This window comes from Oncorhynchus keta, chromosome 22, assembly GCF_023373465.1.
Source record: "Oncorhynchus keta strain PuntledgeMale-10-30-2019 chromosome 22, Oket_V2, whole genome shotgun sequence".
NCBI classification, from domain to species: Eukaryota; Metazoa; Chordata; class Actinopteri; order Salmoniformes; family Salmonidae; genus Oncorhynchus; species Oncorhynchus keta.
In genome coordinates, this window is record NC_068442.1 from 38,539,365 (window position 1) to 38,561,311 (window position 21,947).

Below are 21,947 nucleotides of genomic sequence, written 5' to 3' on the forward strand. Positions count from 1 at the left end.
AGAAAACGTCTAGCGTCTGAACAGTTTGTCCAACAAAACTAATATGACCCCTCTATGGAAGTGACTTTCACAAAAAAAAACATGTAATTTGTTTTGCTGTAGGATACCCACAAGCCTCACAAGACTCATCTGAAGGTAGCCTGGTACCAGCATATAAACTAATTTAGAAGGATGAAAGTCAAAATATTAGTTATGTCCAGTCCATTTCACCCTGTGGAAATATCTGAGTTGGGATTGGAGAAAAGGTGAATGAAAAATCAAATGACTGCTTTACCACAAGTCCTGGTTCATCAGACTGAGGCAGAGCGATGAACCAATGAACTTCACCTGAGAAAAATAGATGTCTGGCCTGAGGCGCAGTGAACTAAAGTTGAATGCAACAGGGGTAAGAGTTTAATACATTTCCAGGATACAGTGATTGAAATTGGGCAGAATCAATTCCCTGTTTATAGTGACTGAAATTGGGCAGAATGTAGGAGAGTATCTTCATGTCACGCCACAGTTGCAACATCATGGGAAAATCTATTTGATTAGCTGAGCAAGGGTTGAACATGTGTGTATAACAAAGTTTTAAGTAATGGTCAATGTTTACTCCAGCAGGCATTCCACTCATGACACTTATCTTTTAAAAGTAAGAAAATTCCAGTTGAATTCAGTAGACACGAGGTATTTCTTACCACATCTACAATTAACTTGGGGTGTACATTGATTTGTGGACAAGTGCATGTATGGTGTATGTTACCATTTTTTAATTTTAATTTTATTCATTTTACCTAGGCAAGTCAGTTAAGAACAAATTCTTATTTTCAATGACGGCCTAGGAACAGTGGGTTAAGCCTGTTCAGGGGCAGAACGACAGATTTGTACCTTGTCAGCTCGGGGGTTTGAACTTGCAACCTTCCGGTTACTAGTCCAACGCTCTAACCACTAGGCTACGCTGCTGCCCAAATTGACCATGTAAGGGTTAAGGTCGGGGTAAGGGTAGCGGGTAAGGGTAGTGGTTAAAGTTAGGCTTTAGGTTAGGGATGTCCCAATAACCCTGGAAAGCACCAACTTGATAGCATTTGGTCAAATCACAAAATAGATTTTTCAATTAAAAGAGGCAACAGGTCAATTAACAGTGATATAGAGAAGATAATCTAGGACACAGTTCATATAAGGCCTATAGGAAGACAGACAACATGCAGAACACTGGTACTATACATTTGGAATCTGGGTGAAGGGTCAACATGAAGGTGAATGGAATTTCAGTTCCTGCATTGAAAATAACAACTGTGTGGTTGCTAACATAAAATGTCAATTCTCCCACCACACCCCCTGAAATAAAACAAGTGTAACCATGTGTTTCATGGAATGGCGTGTATACAGTGAGGGGGAAAAAGTATTTTGATCCCCTGCTGATTCTATCATTTTAATGGTAGGTTTATTTAAACAGTGAGAGACAGAAAAACAGCAAGTACTAAGTCATGTTTTGCAGAGGGGTCAAATACTTATTTCCCTCATTAAAATGCAAATCATCTTAGAACATTTTTGACATTTCTGGATTTTTTTGTTATTCCGTCTCTCACTGTTCAAATGAATTTACCATTAAAATTATAGACTGATCATTTCTTTGTCAGTGGGCAAACGTACAAAATCAGCAGAGGATCAAATACTTAGACCCTCACTGTAGTAATGGTAAATCTACTGTCCTATACTCTTCAGCTAAATAACAATTTGTGCAACTTGATGTTAAGATATTGAATGATGCCATTAAAACAAAACTAACAATGTGAGCGTATATCAAAAATCATAATCAAGGATTAACACATTTACACTTAGAAGCCTGTTTAATTCAAATGGAGGAGTGCATCCCCTCAAGCAAAGCATTAATTAGAATATTCTCTCATGGCTACCTGTTTGGACAATGATTTGCCATAACGGAGGAAAGTAACAAAATGCTCGCAGTTTATAGATCTGAACTAATCAGTCATGGAACACTCCAGCTGTGCATGTCTAATCAGAAACATCCATGGAAGTAAACTCAGCAACAACAAAAAATTAACATCCCTTTTTCAGGACCCTGTCTTTCAAAGATAATTCGTAAAAATCCAAATAACTCCACAGATCTTCATTGTGAAGGGTTTAAACACTGTTTCCCATGCTTGTTCAATGAAGCATAAACAATTAATGAACATTCCCCTGTGGAACGGTCATTAAAGAGGCCTTTCTACTGACTCAAAAACAGCAAAAGAAAGATGCCTAGGGTTCCTGCTCATCTGCGTGAACGTGCCTTAGGGATGCTGTAAGGAGGCATGAGGACTGCAGATGTGGCCAGGGCAATAAATTGCAATGTCCGTACTGTGAGATGCCTAAGACAGCGCTACAGGGAGACAGGACAGACAGCTGATCGTCCTCGCAGTGGCAGACCACATGTAACAACACCTGCACAGGATCGGTGCATTCAAACATCACACCTACGGGACAGGATGGCAACAACTGCCCGAGTTACACCAGGAACGCACAATCCCTCCATCAGTGCTGACTGTCTGCAATAGGCTGAGAGAGGCTGGACTGAGGGCTTGTAGGCCTGTTGCAAGGCAGGTCCTCACCAGACATCACCGGCAACAACGTCGCCTATTAGCACAAACCCACCGTCGCTGGACCAGACAGGACTGGCAAAAAGTGCTCTTCACTGACGAGTCGCGGTTTTGTCTCACCAGGGGTGATGGTCGGACTCGCGTTTATCGTTGAAGGAATAAAGGTTACACCAAGGCCTGTACTCTGGAGCGGGATCGATCTGGAGGTGGAGGTTCCGTCTTGGTCTGGAGCGGTGTGTCACAGCATCATCGGACTGAGCTTGTTGTCATTGCAGGCAATCTCAACGCTGTGCGTTACAGGCAAGACATCCTCCTCCCTCATGTTGTACCCTTCCTGCAGGCTCATCCTGACATGACCCTCCAGCATGACAATGCCACCAGCCATACTGCTCATTCTGTGCGGAAGAGATGCACTGCAGTACTTAATGCAGCTGATGGCCACAACAGATACTGACTGTTACTTTTGATTTTGACCCACCCTATGTTCAGGGACACATTATTCCATTTCTGTTAGTCACATTTCTGTGGAACTCGTTCAGTGTGTCTCAGTTGTCGAATCTTGTTATGTTCGTACAAATATTTACACATGTTAAGTTTGTTGAAAATAAACGCAGTTGACAGTGAGGACATTTATTTTTATTTTCTGCCTCAAGATGCTGATACAAGACTCCTGCCACATGATACCATCTTCACCATTCACACAAAAACCTGCAAAGGAAAAACAATAATGATAGTTATTATTGCTGTGGTAGAAATCTAGTCTTCACAATCCCACACCATACCAGGGACATATAGTATTTAAATGTACATGGCTTTGCACAATATTTGGGTCGCTCCACCAATTCGGTGCCTTTTGAGAAGTGTAACTTGGTCAAAAGAGACGCTTGATTTCACCTCATTTTAACATTCAGACAAAGAGCACATGTTCAACTTCATAAAAAAACAAGTTTGCTCATTAAGAGTTAAAAAAAATTTTTTAATTAAAAATACTAGAAAAGTAACAGATTACAATTTTTCCTTAAAACAGCCATAAATCCCCTTGTGACAGGGGGAATGGAAGATTGTTATGTACAACAGGAATGCACGATTTACACACACAAAACAATCAATCAATATATATATATATATATATATATATATATATAGTTTTGCTAGTCCATCTATGTGTAACAGAGTTGTAGTGTTATACTGGACCCACCCCATTTTCCACCAGAAAACATCACAAAAAGACTAAAAACAGCTCATATTGAATTTGTTTTTTCAAAAGGAATAGTTTCACTATATTAAAACGAGACTTCAGTTCACTTGTGTTATCCTTAAAATGAGGGACAGACGTAAATTAAATCACATGAAATAACTTTGTCAAAGCAACTAAATAGGGCCCTACAATGATAGCGAAACTTGGAGACGTGTGTTAAAAATCTTCCTAGAAGTGAAACAAAATGCCTAATTTTGCCACTTTAGCAAATGTTTTTTGGGGGAATTCTCTATTGGTTTATTAAAGGGCACTTCATGTAAGAACATTGGTGCACAATTTCTACTTAAAATATCTAGAAGGAACTCATTTCGTGGAATGACCCACTTATTCTTTAGAATGCTGTGACATTTAGACCTATGGTTGGGAGCGTTTTCATCTTGTGAAGGTTTCCTACACTGATTATGAAATTAATTTGATCATTATTAGCTACATAGGCCTTATACCAGAGTAACGACAGCGGCTCAGTACCGGTACACCCTGTATATAGCATATTTTATTGCGTTACATTTTTTTAAACTCTTTTAATTTAGTTTATTTAGTAAATATTTTCTTAACTCTATTTTTTTAACTGCATTGTTGGTTAAGGGCTTGTAAGTAAGCATTTCACAGTAAAGTCTACACTTGTAGTTAGAGCTTGTGACAAATAACATTTGATTTGAATAACCAATGCAAAGACCTTGAAACAATGTTGCACTGTACATTGTAAGTACCTTTATCTATACTGAACAAAAATATAAAATGCAAATTACCCTGTTTTCCTCCCCCAATTTTTGTGATATCCAAATTGGTAGTTACAGTTTTGTCCCATCATTGCAACTCCCGTATGGACTCGGAATAGGCGAAGGTCGAGAGCCATGCTTCCTCTGGAACACTACCCCAAGCCGCACTGCTTAACAGACAACAACTTCAATGAGTTACAGTTCATACGTAATTAGGAAATCAGTCAGTTGAAATAAACTCAGACCCTTATGGATTTCACATGACAGGTCAGGGGCACAGCCCAGCCATGGGTGGGCATAGACCCACCCACTGGAGAGCCAGGCAAACCCAAACAGAAATAGTTTGCCCCTACAAAAGGGCTTTATTACAGACAGAAATACTCCTCAGTTTCATCAGCTGTCAGGGAGGCTGGACTCATCCGATCCCGCAGGTAAATAACCTGGATGTGGAGTTCCTGAGCTGATATGGTTACACATAGTCTGCGGTTGTGAGGCCGGTTGGCCGTACTGATGAATTCTCTAAAACGACGGAGGTAGAAAAATGAACATTACGTTCTCTGGCAACAGCTCTGGTGGACATTCCTGCAGTTGGCCTGCCAATTGCACACTCCCTCAAAACTAGAGACATCTGTGGAATTTTAGAGTTGCCTTTTATTGTCCCCAGCACAAGGTGCACCTGTGTAATGATCATGCTGTTTAATCAGCTTCTTGATATGTTACACCTGTCAGGTGGATGGATTATCTTGGCAATGGAGAAATGCTTACTAACAGGGATTTAAAAACACATTTGTGAACAACATTTGAGAGAAATCTGCTGTGTGTATACAGAAAAATTCTGGGATCTTTTATTTCAGCTCATGAAACAAAGACCAACACTTTACATGTGCGTTTATATTTTTGTCCAGTATAGTTTGGATGACTTGACTTAAACATTTTGCAAACTAGTGTGCAAAACATACAATGTGCAAACATGTTCAGATTTACATAGTTTGTGTGATGTTCTTTTTTTTACTATGATAAATTACTCAAACTTGCAGGAAGCAATTGTTTTTACTGGGTCAGGAAAAGCGTAGGTTCATCTAATTACAATTAAGTTGCATCACAAAGTTGACCATTGTGTTCTGGTGTGCATAAAATAAATAAAAACTTCCTGGACACTAGTGGATTAGGTCAACAACCACAGTATCCTGACCTACAGTATCCTAGCAGTACAAGGTGACATGCAGGATGGCAGTCCAGAATGTGTCTTAAAAGCACGATTCCCCAATTTCGGCCTACAGGTAATTTTATATATATATTTTGTTCTTGGACATAAATGACTGTATGGACATAAATTACTGTAAAATAACCAGGAAATGAGCTCAAAGTGATTTTAATTAGGAATATTTGTACCCAAATATTCCCCCACATAGAGGCATGTGATCATATCACAATGTAATCAAGGTTTTAAATTACTCTGTTTTTCTCAAATATGTATATCTGTTTAGAATCCTTTCGGTGAATTTTGAGCGCACAAATGATTTAGAACTATGTTCCGGCCCCGGCCACCCATTCAAGGGGGTGGCTGAATGGAATAGGGGACCCCTGCTTTAAAGTTTCCCTCGGATAGCTTTGGAAACACTCTTAGGATGCTTATTACGTTGCATAAACATAAGTGCTTTTTTTATTCCCCACAGGAACTTTTCTGGTTTCAATACAGCACTATGTTCTCTTCAGTCTCTTGTTCCACACAATGGTTTCTAGTCAATATAACCTCTTGAGAAAAAGGTTATGCAACTTGTCTACAACCGAAGACGCTGTCAAAATGCTACCATTCACTGACATATGGAACTTAAGCATCATATTAAATTTTAATTAGCCAACTGCACAAATACACAGTAATATGTATAAAACCATTTCATAAAAGTACTTAAAGTAAAATTCTTAGTCAAAAGTACCATTGATGGAACAGAAAAACAATAGTATTAATTAAATATCCTCACAAATGTTTGGCATAATGGATCTATCAAAACAAACTTGTGTCGAATGCAAATCAAAGGCTGTCACCACATGCTTTGTCAAATTGATATTCCCCAAAATACCACTATTCTCTGAGCCTGAACTTTCCCCTACTTCACACATGGCCTCTGTTTGAATCAGCTTTCCAAATCACATAATGATGATCATGACTGTCGTGCTAGCTTGAGTGCACCAGAATAACAGGATCTAATAACAGGATCTAATAACAGGATCTAATAACAGGATAGGCTATATCTGTTGTGCAACACTGCGAAACATAATTTAGTTTAACAGCAACTTCCTCTAGAGACGAGATGAAAACTAACTTCCTTAAAAGGAAAATCAAGATAGATAAACACATCTCATATCTTCTTTCCCAAAATACTTTCAGCAATAAACATTTTTGTTGAATATGGCCCAGAGATTGGGAGGTTGGGAAAATGGGACCTGATGAGTCTCTGCTTGGCACTAAGCATTGAGATAGAACAGCATCCTATCCTATCCAGGGGGTGTACTTGTACATCAAGCTGCCTCAGGCTACCGAAACTCATTTGAGCCGTTCTGGATCACACAAGCCAAAGCTACTCACTTTATTTTTTATTACGTCACATAATGCATACTGGTCCTGTCAATAATGTACTATGAGGGTGTAATAGACAGCTTATTGCTCATCAAGGTCCACGTTCCCTAAAAGAATGTGACTAGAGGGACAATGGAGAGTTAGACTTTGCTTGCTACACCCCTACTACCCGAAGAGCATTCAATCAGAACTGCCTAGTATCAACAGCATGTGACCAACAGGATATATAAACCTCTGAGGCTATGTAACAGAAGACCGAACAAGACTTTTCCAGCTGAGCTGAACCAAGATCAGTATTGTTGCTTTGACCAAAGACACTAGTGAAAACAGAGATGAAGTCAACACTGGCATTCCTACTGCTGTTAGTGGCCGTCTTGGTCCATATGGGGACCAGTTTCTCATTTGGGAGAGACAGGGCTCAGTAAGCCTCCTGGGATGACGTGAACGTGGTGGCCCACTGGCTTCTCCAGCTGGGCCAGGGACTCAAAGAACACATTGAGAAAACCAAGAGCCAGATGAGAGACATCTCCATCAAGCTGAAAGCCTTCAATGGCACAGTAGCCAACTTGGGCAGGGAGACCAAGAGCCTGCAGGAGGGTGGAGAGGCACTGAAGACCAGAGCCCAGGAGATGGTGGTGAACGTGTCTGCTGAGGTGCATGCAGGTGCTGAGGAGCTGAGGGCAGAGCGCCAGAGAATCCACACCAGGATGGACAGGCTGGAAGAGCGGGTGGATGGAATGCAGCAAGGACGGGGGCTGAAGCTGAACAACAGCAGTAACAACCGCAGTGATTATGCCAACTTACACTGTGGGTGATATCTACAATATTTATCGGGGAGTAAATCTTCCATTACGTAATTAAATATGATTAATAACATGCTAAACGGAATAAAACAAAAACGTTAGAGGTCCAAAATATAAAGTTAGCTGCTGACTCACATCATAGGGTTCCAATACTTTTGTGTATTTAAATATTTTCAAATAATGTGGCCCGAATCAACTACTTCTATGGAAGAATTTTAAAGTAATTTCAAATACTTTCCTATAAATAGCCTACTATTTGAAAGTATTTTCAAAAAACTTAATTCAAATACAGTACCAAACAGACCTGGTTCACATGCATGAGTATTTTTATATTTCTGTAAAATACTGTGTATTTGAGTAATTTCCAAGTGTATTTCCAACTACATTCTAACTCCTAGTTGTTTTTAAAAAAGATTGAAATACTTCCAAATGTCTTTGGAAGTCATTGGAAGTCATTGAAGTACCCTAAATATTAAATAGTATTTGAACACGTTTCAATAACATTGACAGTTTGATCTGGTGATGGACAGTGAAGTTTTACAAGTCAAGCTTCAATATACTACAATCCGTGCCCCACATTATCAATATAGTCGGAAGAAGAGATTGGAAATAACAAAAAACAGAAAACAGATCTCATTTGTGTCACTTCTTTCCTCAGAGGTTATTGGAGGCACAGAATAAACGGATAGATTACCTGGTGGACAGAAGGCAACAGGACAAACTGGGGAAACAGAACATATACCTTACAGGCACTCCAGAGCGAGGCATGTAGTGTACAATAACCCCTATTGCATGTAGGTGTGTGTACAATATCTGATGGAACATGTTTGTCTTTTCCCTCAGGTTAAACAGAGGAGAGTGAAGTCCGTTGTCAGGCGGAAACATCAGGAAATAGCAATGAAGGATTACACTAAAGGTGTCGCTTCTCTAACTGGTAAGCCTAATACATCATAATAGAATATGGACATCAAGAACTCTGCAGGCTTTTATTGACAATTACATGAAGTTGGTGCAAAGACTCAATATTTGCAGTGTTGACCCTTTCCAAGACCTTTGCGATCTGCTCTGGCATGCTGTCAATTCACTTCTGGGTCACATCCTGACTGATGGCAGCCCATACTTGCATAATCAATGGTTGGAGTTTGTCAGAATTTGTGGGTTTTTGTTTGTCCACCAGTCTCTTGAGGATTGACCATAAGTTCTCAATGGGATTAAGGTCTGGGTAGTTTCCTGGCCATGGACACAAAATCTCGATGTTTTGTTCCCCGAGCCACTTAGTTATCACTTTTGCCTTATGGCAAGGTGTTCCATCATGCTGGAAAAGGAATTGTTCATCACCAAACTGTTCCTGGGTGGTTGGGAGAAGTTGCTCTTGGAGGTTGTGTTGGTACCATTCTTTATTCATGGCTGTGTTCTTAGGCAAAATTGTGAGTGAGCCCACTCCCTTGGCCAAGAAGCAACCCCACACATGAATGGTCTCAGGATGCTTTACTGTTGGCATGACACAGGACTGATGGTAGCACTCACCTTCTCTTCTCCGGACAAGCTTTTTTTCCGGATGCCCCAAACAATCGGAATGGGGAATCAGAGAAAATGACTTTACCCCAGTCCTCAGCAGTCCAATCCCTGTACCGTTTGCAGAATATCAGTCTGTCCCCAATGTTTTTCCTGGAGAGAAGTGGCTTCTTTGCTGCCCTTCTTGACACCAGGCCATCCTCCAAAAGTCCATCATAGTGCGTGCAGATGCAGTCACACCTGCCTGCTGCCATTCCTGAGCAAGCTCTGTACTGGTGGTGCCCCAATCCCGCAGTTGAATCAACTTCAGGAGACGGTCCTGGCGCTTGCTGGACTTTCTTGGGCGCCCTGAAGCCTTCTTCACAACAATTGAACCGCTCTCCTTGAAGTCCTTGATAATCCAATAAATGGTTGATTTAGGTGCAATCTTACTGGCAGCAATATCCTTGCCTGTTGTTACAAATCCCTTTTGGCCCGACAGTCTAGGGGGGGGATGGTAATGAGACCCGTAACATAGCTCATGCAAATAATTGTGACAAAGTAAAAGTGAGAACGAAATACCCACGACAACTGAAATCCACCGTCAAACTCAAGGTTTATTTGTAAACACACGGTAATGGGGGAGGAGCAGGAAAAGGGGCTGAGCTGGAACCAAGGAAAGAAACAATAAGTATTCAAAAACACCCCTAAGCTAGACTAGCCTACTTTAACAACAGCTAACTAACTCACCAAAAATACAGTGGGTGGTCCACCCAGTCCTAACTAGTGTATTTAACAAAGTTTACCTACGGGTAGTGTATGCCCATGGGCGACTTGTCTTGGTTTCCCCTTTTCCCACCAGCAAACAAACAAACACCATAACCAAAAACAATACTCACAGGTGATGACAAAGTGCTATGGAGGTGCTCAAACAAAAGAGAAGTTAATACACAAAGAGAGAGTGAAACACAGAGACCTACAGGCATGGCATTTACAGAGAGATTGAGCTCTAGAGCAAACAACTGATGGGGTTTTTAAACCAAGGGAAAGGAACTGTGATTGGGTAGGAAACAGGAGGAGGTGTGTCTTCTGATTGATGATTGGATTGGTGACTGATTGGGGAGTGATGATTTTCACCTGTGAGGGGAGAAGGAGAGAAAAGAACACAGGATACACACACACACAGAGACACAGGATACCTGTATCCGTAACACCTGTGAAGCACTTTTAGTGCAAAGCAATGATGACAGCACGCATTTCCTTGCAGGTAACCATGGTTGACAGAGGAAGAACAACGATTCCAAGCACCACCTTCCTTTTGAAGCTTCCAGTCTGTTATTTGAACTCAATCAGGATGACAGAGTGATCTCCAGCCTTGTCCTTGTCAACACTCACACCTGTGTTAACGAGAGAATCACTGACATGGTGTCCGCTGGTCCTTTTGTAGCAGGGCTGAAATGCAGTGGATATGTTTTTGGGGGGATTCAGTTCATTTGCATGGCAGAGAGGGATTTTGCAATGAATTGCAATTCATCTGATCACTATTCATAACATTCTGGAGTATATGCAAATTGCCATCATACAGACTGAGGCAGACTTTGTGAAAATTAATATTTGTGTCATTCTCAAAACTTTTGGCCACGACAGTAGGCATTTATCTTTCAGTCCTTTGTATATAGTCATTGATAAACATGTGCATTGCCGTAGACCAAGTATACCCAAAGTGGGGTACGTGCAATGCCATTTGGGCTAAGCAAAATATACACTGCTCAAAAAAATAAAGGGAACACTTAAACAACACAATGTAACTCCAAGTCAATCACACTTCTATGAAATCAAACTTTCCACTTAGGAAGCAACACTGATTGACAATAAATTTCACATGCTGTTGTGCAAATGGAAGTTATAGGCATTTAGCAAGACAACCCCAATAAAGGAGTGGTTCTGCAGGTGGGGACCACAGACCACTTCAGTTCCTATGCTTCCTGGCTGATGTTTTGGTCACTTTTGAATGACGGCGGTGCTTTCACTCTAGTGGTAGCATGAGACGAAGTCTACAACCCACACAAGTGGCTCAGGTAGTGCAGCTCATCCAGGATAGCACATCAATGCGAGATGTGGCAAGAAGGTTTGCTGTGTCTGTCAGTGTAGTGTCCAGGGCATTGGAGTCGCTACCAGGAGACAGGCCAGTACATCAGGAGACATGGAGGAGGCCGTAGGAGGGCAACAACCCAGCAGCAGGACCGCTACCTCCGCCTTTGTGCAAGGAGGAGCAGGAGGAGCACTGCCAGAGCCCTGCAAAATGACCTCCAGCAGGCCACAAATGTGCATGTGTCTGCTCAAACGGTCAGAAACAGACTCCATGAGGGTGGTATGAGGGCCCGACGTCAACAGGTGGGGGTTGTGCTTACAGCCCAACACCGTGCAGGACGTTTGGCATTTGCCAGAGAACACCAAGATTGGCAAATTCGCCACTGATGCTCTTCACAGATGAAAGCAGGTTCACACTGAGCACATGTGACAGACGTGACAGCGTCTGGAGTCGCCGTGGAGAACGTTCTGCTGCCTGCAACATCCTCCAGCATGACCGGTTTGGCGGTGGGTCAGTCATGGTGTGGGGTGGCATTTCTTTGGAGGGCCGCACAGCCCTCCATGTGCTCGCCAGAGGTAGGCTGACTGCCATTAGGTACCGAGATGAGATCCTCAGACCCCTTGTGAGACCATATGCTGGTGCAGTTGGCCCTGGGTTCCTCCTAATGCAAGATAATGCTAGACCTCATGTGGCTGGAGTGTGTCAGCAGTTCCTGCAAGAGGAAGGCATTGATGCTATGGACTGGCCCGCCCGTTCCCCAGACCTGAATCCAATTGAGCACATCGGGGACATCATGTCTCGCGCCATCCACCAATGCCACGTTGCACCACAGACTGTCCAGGAGTTGGTGGATGCTTTAGTCCAGGTCTGGGAGGAGATCCCTCAGGAGACCATCCGCCACCTCATCAGGAGCATGCCCAGGCGTTGTAGGGAGGTCATACAGGCATGTGGAGGCCACACACACACTGAGCCTCATTTTGACTTGCTTTAAGGACATTACATAAAAGTTGGATCAGCCTGTAGTGTGGTTTTCCACTTTAATTTTGAGTGTGACTCCAAATCCAGACCTCCATGGGTTGATACATTTGATAATTTGTGTGATTTTGTTGTCAGCACATTCAACTAATTCATTCAGATCTAGGATGTGGTGTGTTATTTTAGTGTTCCCTTAATTTTTTTGAGCAGTGTATATTTTTTCATTTCTTCACAATTTTAAAACAGCCCCCCCCCCCCACCTCTCGCAGAGTAGCCTTGGTTTAATTTTATTTTTGGCAGTGAAACATCTAGTATTCAACGAAATAACAACAATAAAAAAGGTAGCCTAGTCAAATAACTAACATCCAATCACATTAACCGTTACTCTCTCGCGGGAAGTGTCTTTCCTCAGCCCCCAGTGTGTTATATGTGCAAAAGTACTCTCGCAAAACTCGATGAAACCTTCACTTTTGTGCAATTTGAAAAATAAGCCACAGGAGTTTGAGCGAGAATTAAGACTACGTTTGAGTAGTAAGACATGTATAAAAGCAACAGATACCATTAATAAGAAGGGGCTAGAAGCGTCTTATATGGTGAGCTACCGAGTGACTAGGACAGACAACCCCCATGCTATTGTGGAGGACTAAATTCTTCCTGCTGCCGCAGATATGACTGGGGGAATGCTGGGGGAATAGGCCAAAAAAAATATACAGACAATGACTTGATCAAACAACACTGCTTCACGGCGCATAAGTGCCATGATAGGCAATGTTTTGAAACAATTACTGCTTCGCATACAAGCCAGTGAATTTTATGTGTTACACTAAATACAGGCAGACTGTGTGGGAAATTATTGAAGACTGAGACTCCAATACAAAGCAACAGAGTTATGAGCATACTTTCAAGCACACCCTTCTCATTAACCTGTGGTGAGTTCACAATTCTTGATGAACAAATAAGGTTTTGTGTGTAAGATGGTTAAATAAAGAGCAAACTTATTGAATATTATTATTTGTGCCCTGGTCCTAACTTTGTCACTTCCCACGAGCCGGGTTGTGACAAAAACACTCATTCTTATGTTTAATAAATGTATCATACAGTGTGTGTGTGTGGCAGGCTTACAATGATGGTAAAAAAAATAAAAAATACATTTCAGAGTGCACTGACCCTGGTGCTAGAGGGGGTACGCAGCTGGAGGTTGAATGTTTGGAGGGGTACGGGACTAAAAAGTTTGGACTAAAAAGTTTGGGAACCACTGCCCTAGACCATTATACAAGTAGCCACCGAATAAGTTTAATGAATGGTTACTGATCAACATGTTTCGTTTTTGCTGTTTCAGAGTTGGCCACGGACTGCCATGAGTTGTTCCTGAAAGGGGAGAGAAATAATAGAGTGTACACCATCCAGCCTCGCAACTCTCAGCCCTTTGATGTCTTCTGTGAAATTACTGCTGAGTGAATGGAAAACTAACTTGGTTCCTCTAAACTTCGATATCGCCAATGGCTGGAATTTGTCCTGCCGGATACAGGCTTCTCCAAGAAAAGTTGCTTTGCACAGAGAAAACCCCATCGGCTGTGGAACAATTGGAACATTACTTGGCTAATTCCTTCTCTTCCCGTCTTTTCTTTTACACAAGGTGGATGGACAGTCATCCAAAGACGGCGAGATGGATCCCAAAATTTCAATAAATTATGGGAGGCCTATCAAAAAGGCTTTGGCAGCCTGAAAGGTGTTATTTCATTAGAGCAAATGTATATGGAAACCCTTTCAATACACCCAATATTCATGTTTAAATAATGCACACGGGGATCACGTGACCCTTGAACGAGATGGCCGCGTGAACTAAGAGCTCCGCACAAGTAGTTTCCCATTCCTAATCTTACCTCCACTCCAAGTTGACACTCATTTAGCTTTAGTAAGAAAAAGTAATGGCGGCTACAAAAGGCGACACTACAGGTGACATTTTTACCCGGACTCGAGTATTAGCGACGGAAAAAGCCTCCAAGAAGAAGCTAGCTTCAGAAAAAACTAGCGCCATTAGCCAGGAGCAAGAGAACCCGCTCCCCCACGAGGCACAACGAATGCCAACCTCGCACTCTGTCGAAGACATCCTTTCTGAGCTGAGATCCCAACGTACAGAACTAAACACCAAATTAGATGCCATTAACTCTCAGCTCAGTGTGATAGGAGGCAAGGTGACAATCCTGGAAAATGCATTGCCTGACATCAACAACAAGAACCATAAACACGGGGCGCCTGGACGAGGCAGAGGGGCGAATCCTATCCATGGAAAACTTATTGACAGATGCCATGGAAACAATAGCATATGCTAAAAAGAAAATCGAGCATCTGGAAGAGAAAACAGAGGACCTGGAAAACAAGGGGCGAAGGAATAATTGTGTTCTATTCAATCTGGGCGAAAAAGAAGAGGGAAACATGCCACTGATCCGCTACCTGCAAGACAAACTTCCCGAGTGGCTACACCTGCCCACCGACAGGCCCATAGAACTCGAGAGAGCTCACAGAGCACTGAGGCCCCCACCAGCAGTCAGACAACCACCGCGCCCAATCACCATACGTTTCCTGAGATTCACCGACAAGGAACGAGTCCTACAAGCAGCGAAAAACAACACCATCACAGTGGGGAAACGCCAAACTCGCTTTACACCAGGACCTGTCAGCTGGAATACGCCGAGAATTTGACGAAGTGAAGAAATACTCCATTGACCGAGGCATCTTCAGGGGATTCAAATATCCAAACGAGCTCAGGATTCTTCACCAAGGAGCCTTGCGACACTTCAAAACTCCCGAAGAGGCAAAACGTTTTTTGAAAGACAATCCTGGCCAATGAGAAACAGACCAATGACTAAATGCGATTAATGCCATTACTAAAGGAGGTAAGACGACATATAGCCGATATCCAAAGACCCACCCCTAAATGTCATTATAGCCGTCCAATTTATATTTATTTTCCTTTAACTGAGAGGGATGGGCTGTATAGCCTAACATAGGCCTACTAATGTTTCAGCCTACTTTTATTTCCCTGTTTTTTTGTTGTTGCTATTATTACCTGGGGTTCCCTATGTCCCTTGGGGGAGGTATATGTAGGCTGGGCTAGTGATTTTATTTTTCTCCCCTCTTTTACTGAGGTCTGGACGAGGGCAACTGTGTTATTTACTCAATGCGGGGTGGAGAGGATGAGGCATTTCTTTGGTGGAGAGAGGGAGACGTTGTGCGTTGCTAACTGTTCCCGGTTTTTGTTTTATTCGGAACACAGAATTGAGACTGAGCGGGGGGTAATAGATCCAACGGGATGTGTCGAGTTGTTTGGGAACTCGGCTGGGGTGTTCAGAGATTATTATTTTATGTACACCATTTATTTTCCTTTTATGTGAACGCAGCTGTAATTACTATCCACTTTTACCCAGCGATGACTTGCACTAAAGTGTGATTACTGCTCGATGACGATGACTAGTACCTTAAATCTATTGACATGGAACTGCCATGGTCTAGGGCATGCAATAAAACGAAAAAAGATACTGTGTGCTCTAAAAAAGGAAAAGGCAGACATTGCGCTATTACAAGAGACACACCTCTGTGATGCTGAACATGCCAAACTCTGCAGAGCTTGGGTGGGACAGGTGTATTTCTCATCTTTCAAATCAAACAGTAGAGGCACAGCCATACTTATCCATAAAAATGTTCCATTCATAATAGACAAAAACATATCTGATCCGGAGGGGAGATTTATTTTGATAACGGGGTCACTATATGGTCAACCAATTACTATATTAAACATATACGCCCCTAACACAGATACTCCTGCCTTCATGTCAAAAATTATAACCCTGTTCAATGAGCATTGTGTCTCCTTTGGTGTGGTGGCCGGAGATTTTAATTGTACCCTTAACCCAACCCTAGACAAATCATCTCCAGTCCCCACCACAAATCCTAGATCTGCAAAGATGTTGAACTCTTACTAAAGAGATGGGGCTGATAGATATCTGGAGAGAGAATAATAGCTCATCTATGGACTATACATACTACTCTAATGTCCATAACACCTACTCCCGTATAGATTACATTTTTATCCCAGAGTTTCATAAATTCAGCCACTTGTACAATCGGACCCATAGCACTTTCAGATCACGCCTTTGTCCACCTCCGCTTTGACCTCTGCAAAAACATCCCGAGGTCAAAGAGCTGGAAATTCAACACCTCCATGCTATCAAATGACGAGTTCCGTACATTGGTAACTACATGGATAGACAACTACACACAAGACAATAAAGATTCCCCTGTCTCTCCGGCCACAATGTGGGACGCTGCTAAAGCCACACTAAGAGGTCATCTAATTGCATATGCTTCCTCTAAGAAAAAAGCAATGGAAGCACACAGGCTAGATCTGTAGCACAGTTGGTAGAGCATGGCGCTTGTAACGCCAGGGTAGTGGGTTCGATTCCCGGGACCACCCATACGTAGAATGTATGCACACATACATCCTAAGTCGCTTTGGATAAAAGCGTCTGCTAAATGGCATATATTTATTATTATTATCTTGAGAGGGAGCTGGAATGCTGTGAAAAAATACATAAACAATCCCTAGACAGCACTTCCTGGAGTCATCTTAAAGCCAAAGTGAATTTGGACTACACTCAGGAGATAAAAAAAGTTCTTTACTAAACAGAAATACCATGAGTATAGCAATAGGCCCAGTAGATTGCTTGCTTACCAATTAAAAAAGGAGCAGTCAGAGCGTACAATCATGGCTATCCGAACAGCAGAGGACGAGGTCACATATGACCCAAAAAAGAGCAATCTAACTTTTCATGATTTTTACTGCAAACTATATACCTCTGAGAGAAAACACACAGAGGCAGAACTCCACTCTTTCCGAGAGGGAATCTCGCTACCTAAACTATCAGAGACCGAGCAGGAAGATCTCAACTCCCCCTTCACTCCTGAGGAGATCCTGGAGGCAATTACCTCCATGCCACCTAATAAGTCCCCAGGCCCAGATGGATTCCCCAGAGAGTTCTACAAAGCTTTTTGGCCCCAGCTCAGCCCCATCTTCATGCCAATGCTGGAGGATTTTTGCAAAAACGGAGTTCTTCCAGACTCAATGCACACAGCTCGCATTACAGTGTTGCTAAAAAAGGACAAGGACCCCCTATCCTGCTCGTCCTTCCGGCCCATAAGCTTGTTGGATTTCGACGATAAAATAATTACCATGTTGCTCGCCAAAAGACTAAACACTCTTCTTCCCAAAATAATAAAAGCGGCCCAAACTGGATTTATTAGAGACAGATACTCTTCTGATAACATTCGCCGTCTTTTTGATATTATTGATCAAGTAAACGCACAAAAGACCCCTGTCCTGCTGGCTTCACTGGATGCTGAGAAGGCGTTTGACAGGATGGAGTGGAGCTTTCTGTTTTCAGTCTTAGAAAAGTTCAATATGGGCCCAAATTTTATTAAATGGATCAAATCACTATAATCTCATCCAAATGCCATGGTGACTACTAATGGACTGAACTCTGACAGATTCCCTCTGGAACGGGGCACAAGACAAGGGTGCTCGCTGTCCCCGCTGCTCTACTTGTTGGGGGCGGAGCCTCTGGCAGAGCTGATAAGGAGCAATACAAGTATTATGGGTGTTTCTGCAGGTGGCCTGCAGCACAAGATTTCGCTTTACGCGGATGATGTCTTGCTCTACATATCCAACCCTGAGAAATCCCTCCCTCTCATTTTAGACACAATTGCTCAGTATGGCAAGATCAGGTTATAAGATCAATTTGAACAAATCCACTGTCTGCCCTCTCAATATTACACTCACCAGCTCTATGAAGACACTTTGTCCTTTCCAATGGAAAACACAGGGGTTTCAATACCTCGGAATCTTCATAACACCAGATCTGAATAGCCTTTTTAAGGAAAATTATCTTCCACTCCTGGATCGAATCAAGAACAATCTCCAAACCTGGATCTCCCTCCCAATTAGCTTAGTAGGAAGAATTAATGTAATCCATATGAACGTCCTCCCTAGACAACTACTTATTTCAGATGCTCCCATGCTATCTCCCAGTTTCCTTCTTCAAAACAACTAACCAAAGCATCACCAAATTTATATGGGGCAATAAAAAACCTAGGATCAAGTTTTCCACTTTATCAAAACCTGAATCTAAAGGTGGTCTTGCCCTTCCCTCCCTTCAATTGTACTACTGGTCTGCCCAAATCCGCAACATGCTAACATGGATCACAAACAGAGAGTCAACGTGGATTCAGATAAGGGCAATGAACCACAGGATTGGGCTTCTAAGCTCAATTATATTCATTAATAACTTTAGTGAAGTGGGCAACATAGCCAAAACCTTTGCGATTTACAGCACCCTACTAGCGTGGAGGGACTGTAAGAAATACCTGGGCATTTCCTCCCAAATGTTCTCACTCGCCTATAGTAGGCAACCCAGACTTGCCAAAAGCCCTGAGGGATGCCAACTTTAATCTTTGGCATACTCTAGGAATCAGGACCTTTTCAGACCTATTTCATCAGAAAACCACTACACTGAAATCCTTTCAAGAGCTCTGCAGTGAATTCGATGTGCCAAGATCCCATTTTTTTTTTAAATATCTTCAAATTAGACATGTAATTTCCTCATTTACCTCCAAGAGGAGGTTTAGAACTCAGTTGAACGAAGTTGAAACCCTTCTTGTCACAGCACAATCCATTAAAGGCTAAATATCTTACATCTATAGACTCCTTTCTGAGAAAGGAAGCTCCTCCTTTACTCCTTTGAAAATAATCTGGGAAAAGGACCTTGGTCTGACTATTAGTGATGAGTTATGGGCGGAGGTTTGCGACAGGGTATACTGCTCCTCTACCAGTGTAAAAATGAAATAATCTAATTACAATTTTTTTTACAAATGTTATTATACTCCTTTGAGACTCCATAGAATGAAAACAGATATGTCTCCTAACTGTAAAAGATGTACCTCTGAATGTGGAACCTATATGCATGTATTTTGGAGCTGTAGGGAGATTGCCAGATTCTGGAAATCTGTACATACTGCCGCACAGAAAATACTAGAGGTACAGTTTGATATGACCCCATGTATATATCTTCTTAATGCCCAGCAGGACTTTGTTCTTGATCCTGACAGAGAAAATTTGCTTATGACTATTACATACTTTGCTAAGAAATGTATTCTTCTATTGTGGGCCTCTAATACCCCCCCTACATTTAAAATGTGGATTGACCAGATTGTTGACTTTCTTCCTCTTGAAAAGCTCACTTATGACCTCCACAAGAGACAGCCCAAGTTTGATAGACTCTGGTCCCCACTATTCAACTATATTTCAAACTGGACAGAGTGAACGGGGTGACTAGGGAAATGCGCAGATACATTTTGTGTAAGGTACTGTAAAACCTAAAAACGAATTATTGGCCCGTCGTCTCAGCGAATGCTTGAAATAGCTGATAAGAACCTTGATAGTGCTGCTGCAAGTGTTATATGTTGTTGTTTTTTGTGTGTTTTTATTTTAGTTTTTGAGTACGTGTGCGTATGTGTGTGTGTGTGTGTATGTATATGTGCGTATGTATGTATGTAGGTATATATATGTACCAAGGAAAATATATAGATTAAGAAAAATAAATGCTTTTATTTGACTTTATCATTCATTTTAATTGTATTTTTATTTTTTCAAATGTATTATTATTTTTTGACTTTATTTTTTTAAAGCCTGTCACATCTGTGAATGTGGAATGTGTTTTGTTGGTTGAAAAACAAAAATGTAATAAAACTTTAAATTGAAAAAATAAATAATGCACACGTTCATGTGAATAATCTGGATTCTAATTCTCTTTTAGGCGAGTTTTGGCTGGGACTGGACAACATCCACACTGACCAAACAGGAAGAGCTCACATTGCTGGTGGAGCTGTCTGATTGGATGGGAGAGGCTCAGTCTGTGCAGTATACATTCCAATTGGATGGAGAAGAGAGTAACTACACCCTCTACCTCCCTGAGAGTTCATGTGATAGACTGAAAAGTGGCTTAACCACCGGGCCCTCAGGTCTGTCCTCCACTATTGACAGAGACAACGATCTGAACACAGACGTGAACTGTGCCAAGCAACTCAGGTATGTGTTTCTTGAACATTTTACTCTAAAAAATGTCCTCTATTTTTTTTTACCTCACTGAACTTATCTAAAAGTATGTTCTCTAACAAGTGTTTTGTTTCCTCATAGGTGGCTGGTGGTTCAGCAACTGCGGCCAATCCAACCTGAATGGCAAGTACTGTAGAAAACCCAACAAACTTCAAAGACGACAGCAAAGGAACTGATATTTTGGAAGACCAACCATGCCCTGAGGACCACTGTATTTTAGATTGCTACAGTGGATCACGGTTATTTTTAGACCTTCAGTATAAAAATAGTATACAAAAAGTGTATACATGCACCTTTGAAAATGCAAGAGAAAAGGTTGCTATGCATTAGTCCAGGTTAGGCACAATTTTGGCCACTAGATGGCAGCAGTGTGTGGGCAACATTTTAGAGTGATCCAATGAACCATTGTATTTCTGTTCAAATTAATGTATCAAGACTGCCTAAATGTGCCCAATTGGTTTATTGATACATTTTCAAGTTCATAACTGCTAATCGAAATAAGCCTTTGTTAGCTCAACCATCCTGCGGGGGGGGGTGGCACCAATCCAGTAACAGGTGTGCCTTGTAAAAAGTTAATTTGTGGGATTTATTTCCTTAATGCATTTGAGCCTATTTTTTTTGTGACAAGGTAAGGGTGGTATACAGAAGACAGCCCTATTTGGTAAAATACCAAATTCATATTATGGCAAGAATAGCTTGAAAGTTTCTTCAAGTGCATTTGCAAAAACCATCAAGCGCTATGATGAAACTGGCTCTCATGAGGACCGTCAATGGAAAGGAAGACCCAGAATTACCTCTGCTGCAGAGGAAAAGTGCATTAGGAGTTACCAGCCTCAGATATTGCAGCCCAAATAAATACTTCAGAGTTTAAGTAGCAGACACATCTTAAAATCAACTGTTCAGAGGAGACTGCATAAAATCAGGCCTTCATGGTTGAATTGCTGCAAAGAAACAACTACTAAAAAGGACACCAATAAGAAGAAGTGACTTGATAGGGCCAACACAAGCAATGGACATTAGACTGGTGAAAATTTGTCCTTTGATGTGATGAGTCCAAATGTGAGATTTTTGATTCCAACTGCCGTGTCTTTGAGACACACAGAGTAGGTGAACGGATGATCTGTGTGTGTGTTCTCTGCATGCGTCTCACCGTGAAGCATAGAGGACGAGGTGTGATGGTATTTTGCTGGTGACACTGATTTATTTTGAATTCAAGGCACACTTAACCAGCATGGCTACCACAGAACTCTGCTGTGATACGCCATCCTATCTGGTTTGCTCT

General features: G+C 41.8%; 1 protein-coding gene across 1 annotated transcript; it reads left to right on the forward strand.

Moving 5' to 3' along the window:
• Positions 1-7,266: 7,266 nt before the first annotated feature.
• Positions 7,267-9,529, forward strand: LOC118400666 (angiopoietin-related protein 4-like). The gene is made up of 3 exons (XM_052475800.1): positions 7,267-7,273; positions 7,561-7,941; positions 8,597-9,529. The coding sequence occupies exons 1-3, from the start codon at positions 7,267-7,269 to the stop codon at positions 8,707-8,709; spliced, it is 501 nt and encodes a 166-aa protein (XP_052331760.1). The 3' UTR covers positions 8,710-9,529.
• The last annotated feature ends 12,418 nt before the right edge of the window (positions 9,530-21,947 follow it).

Coding starts and splice junctions, on each gene's coding strand:
- LOC118400666 (XM_052475800.1), top strand. Junction 7,942..8,596: donor TGATTATGCCAACTTACACT/GTGGGTGATATC, acceptor TCTTTCCTCAGA/GGTTATTGGAGGCACAGAAT.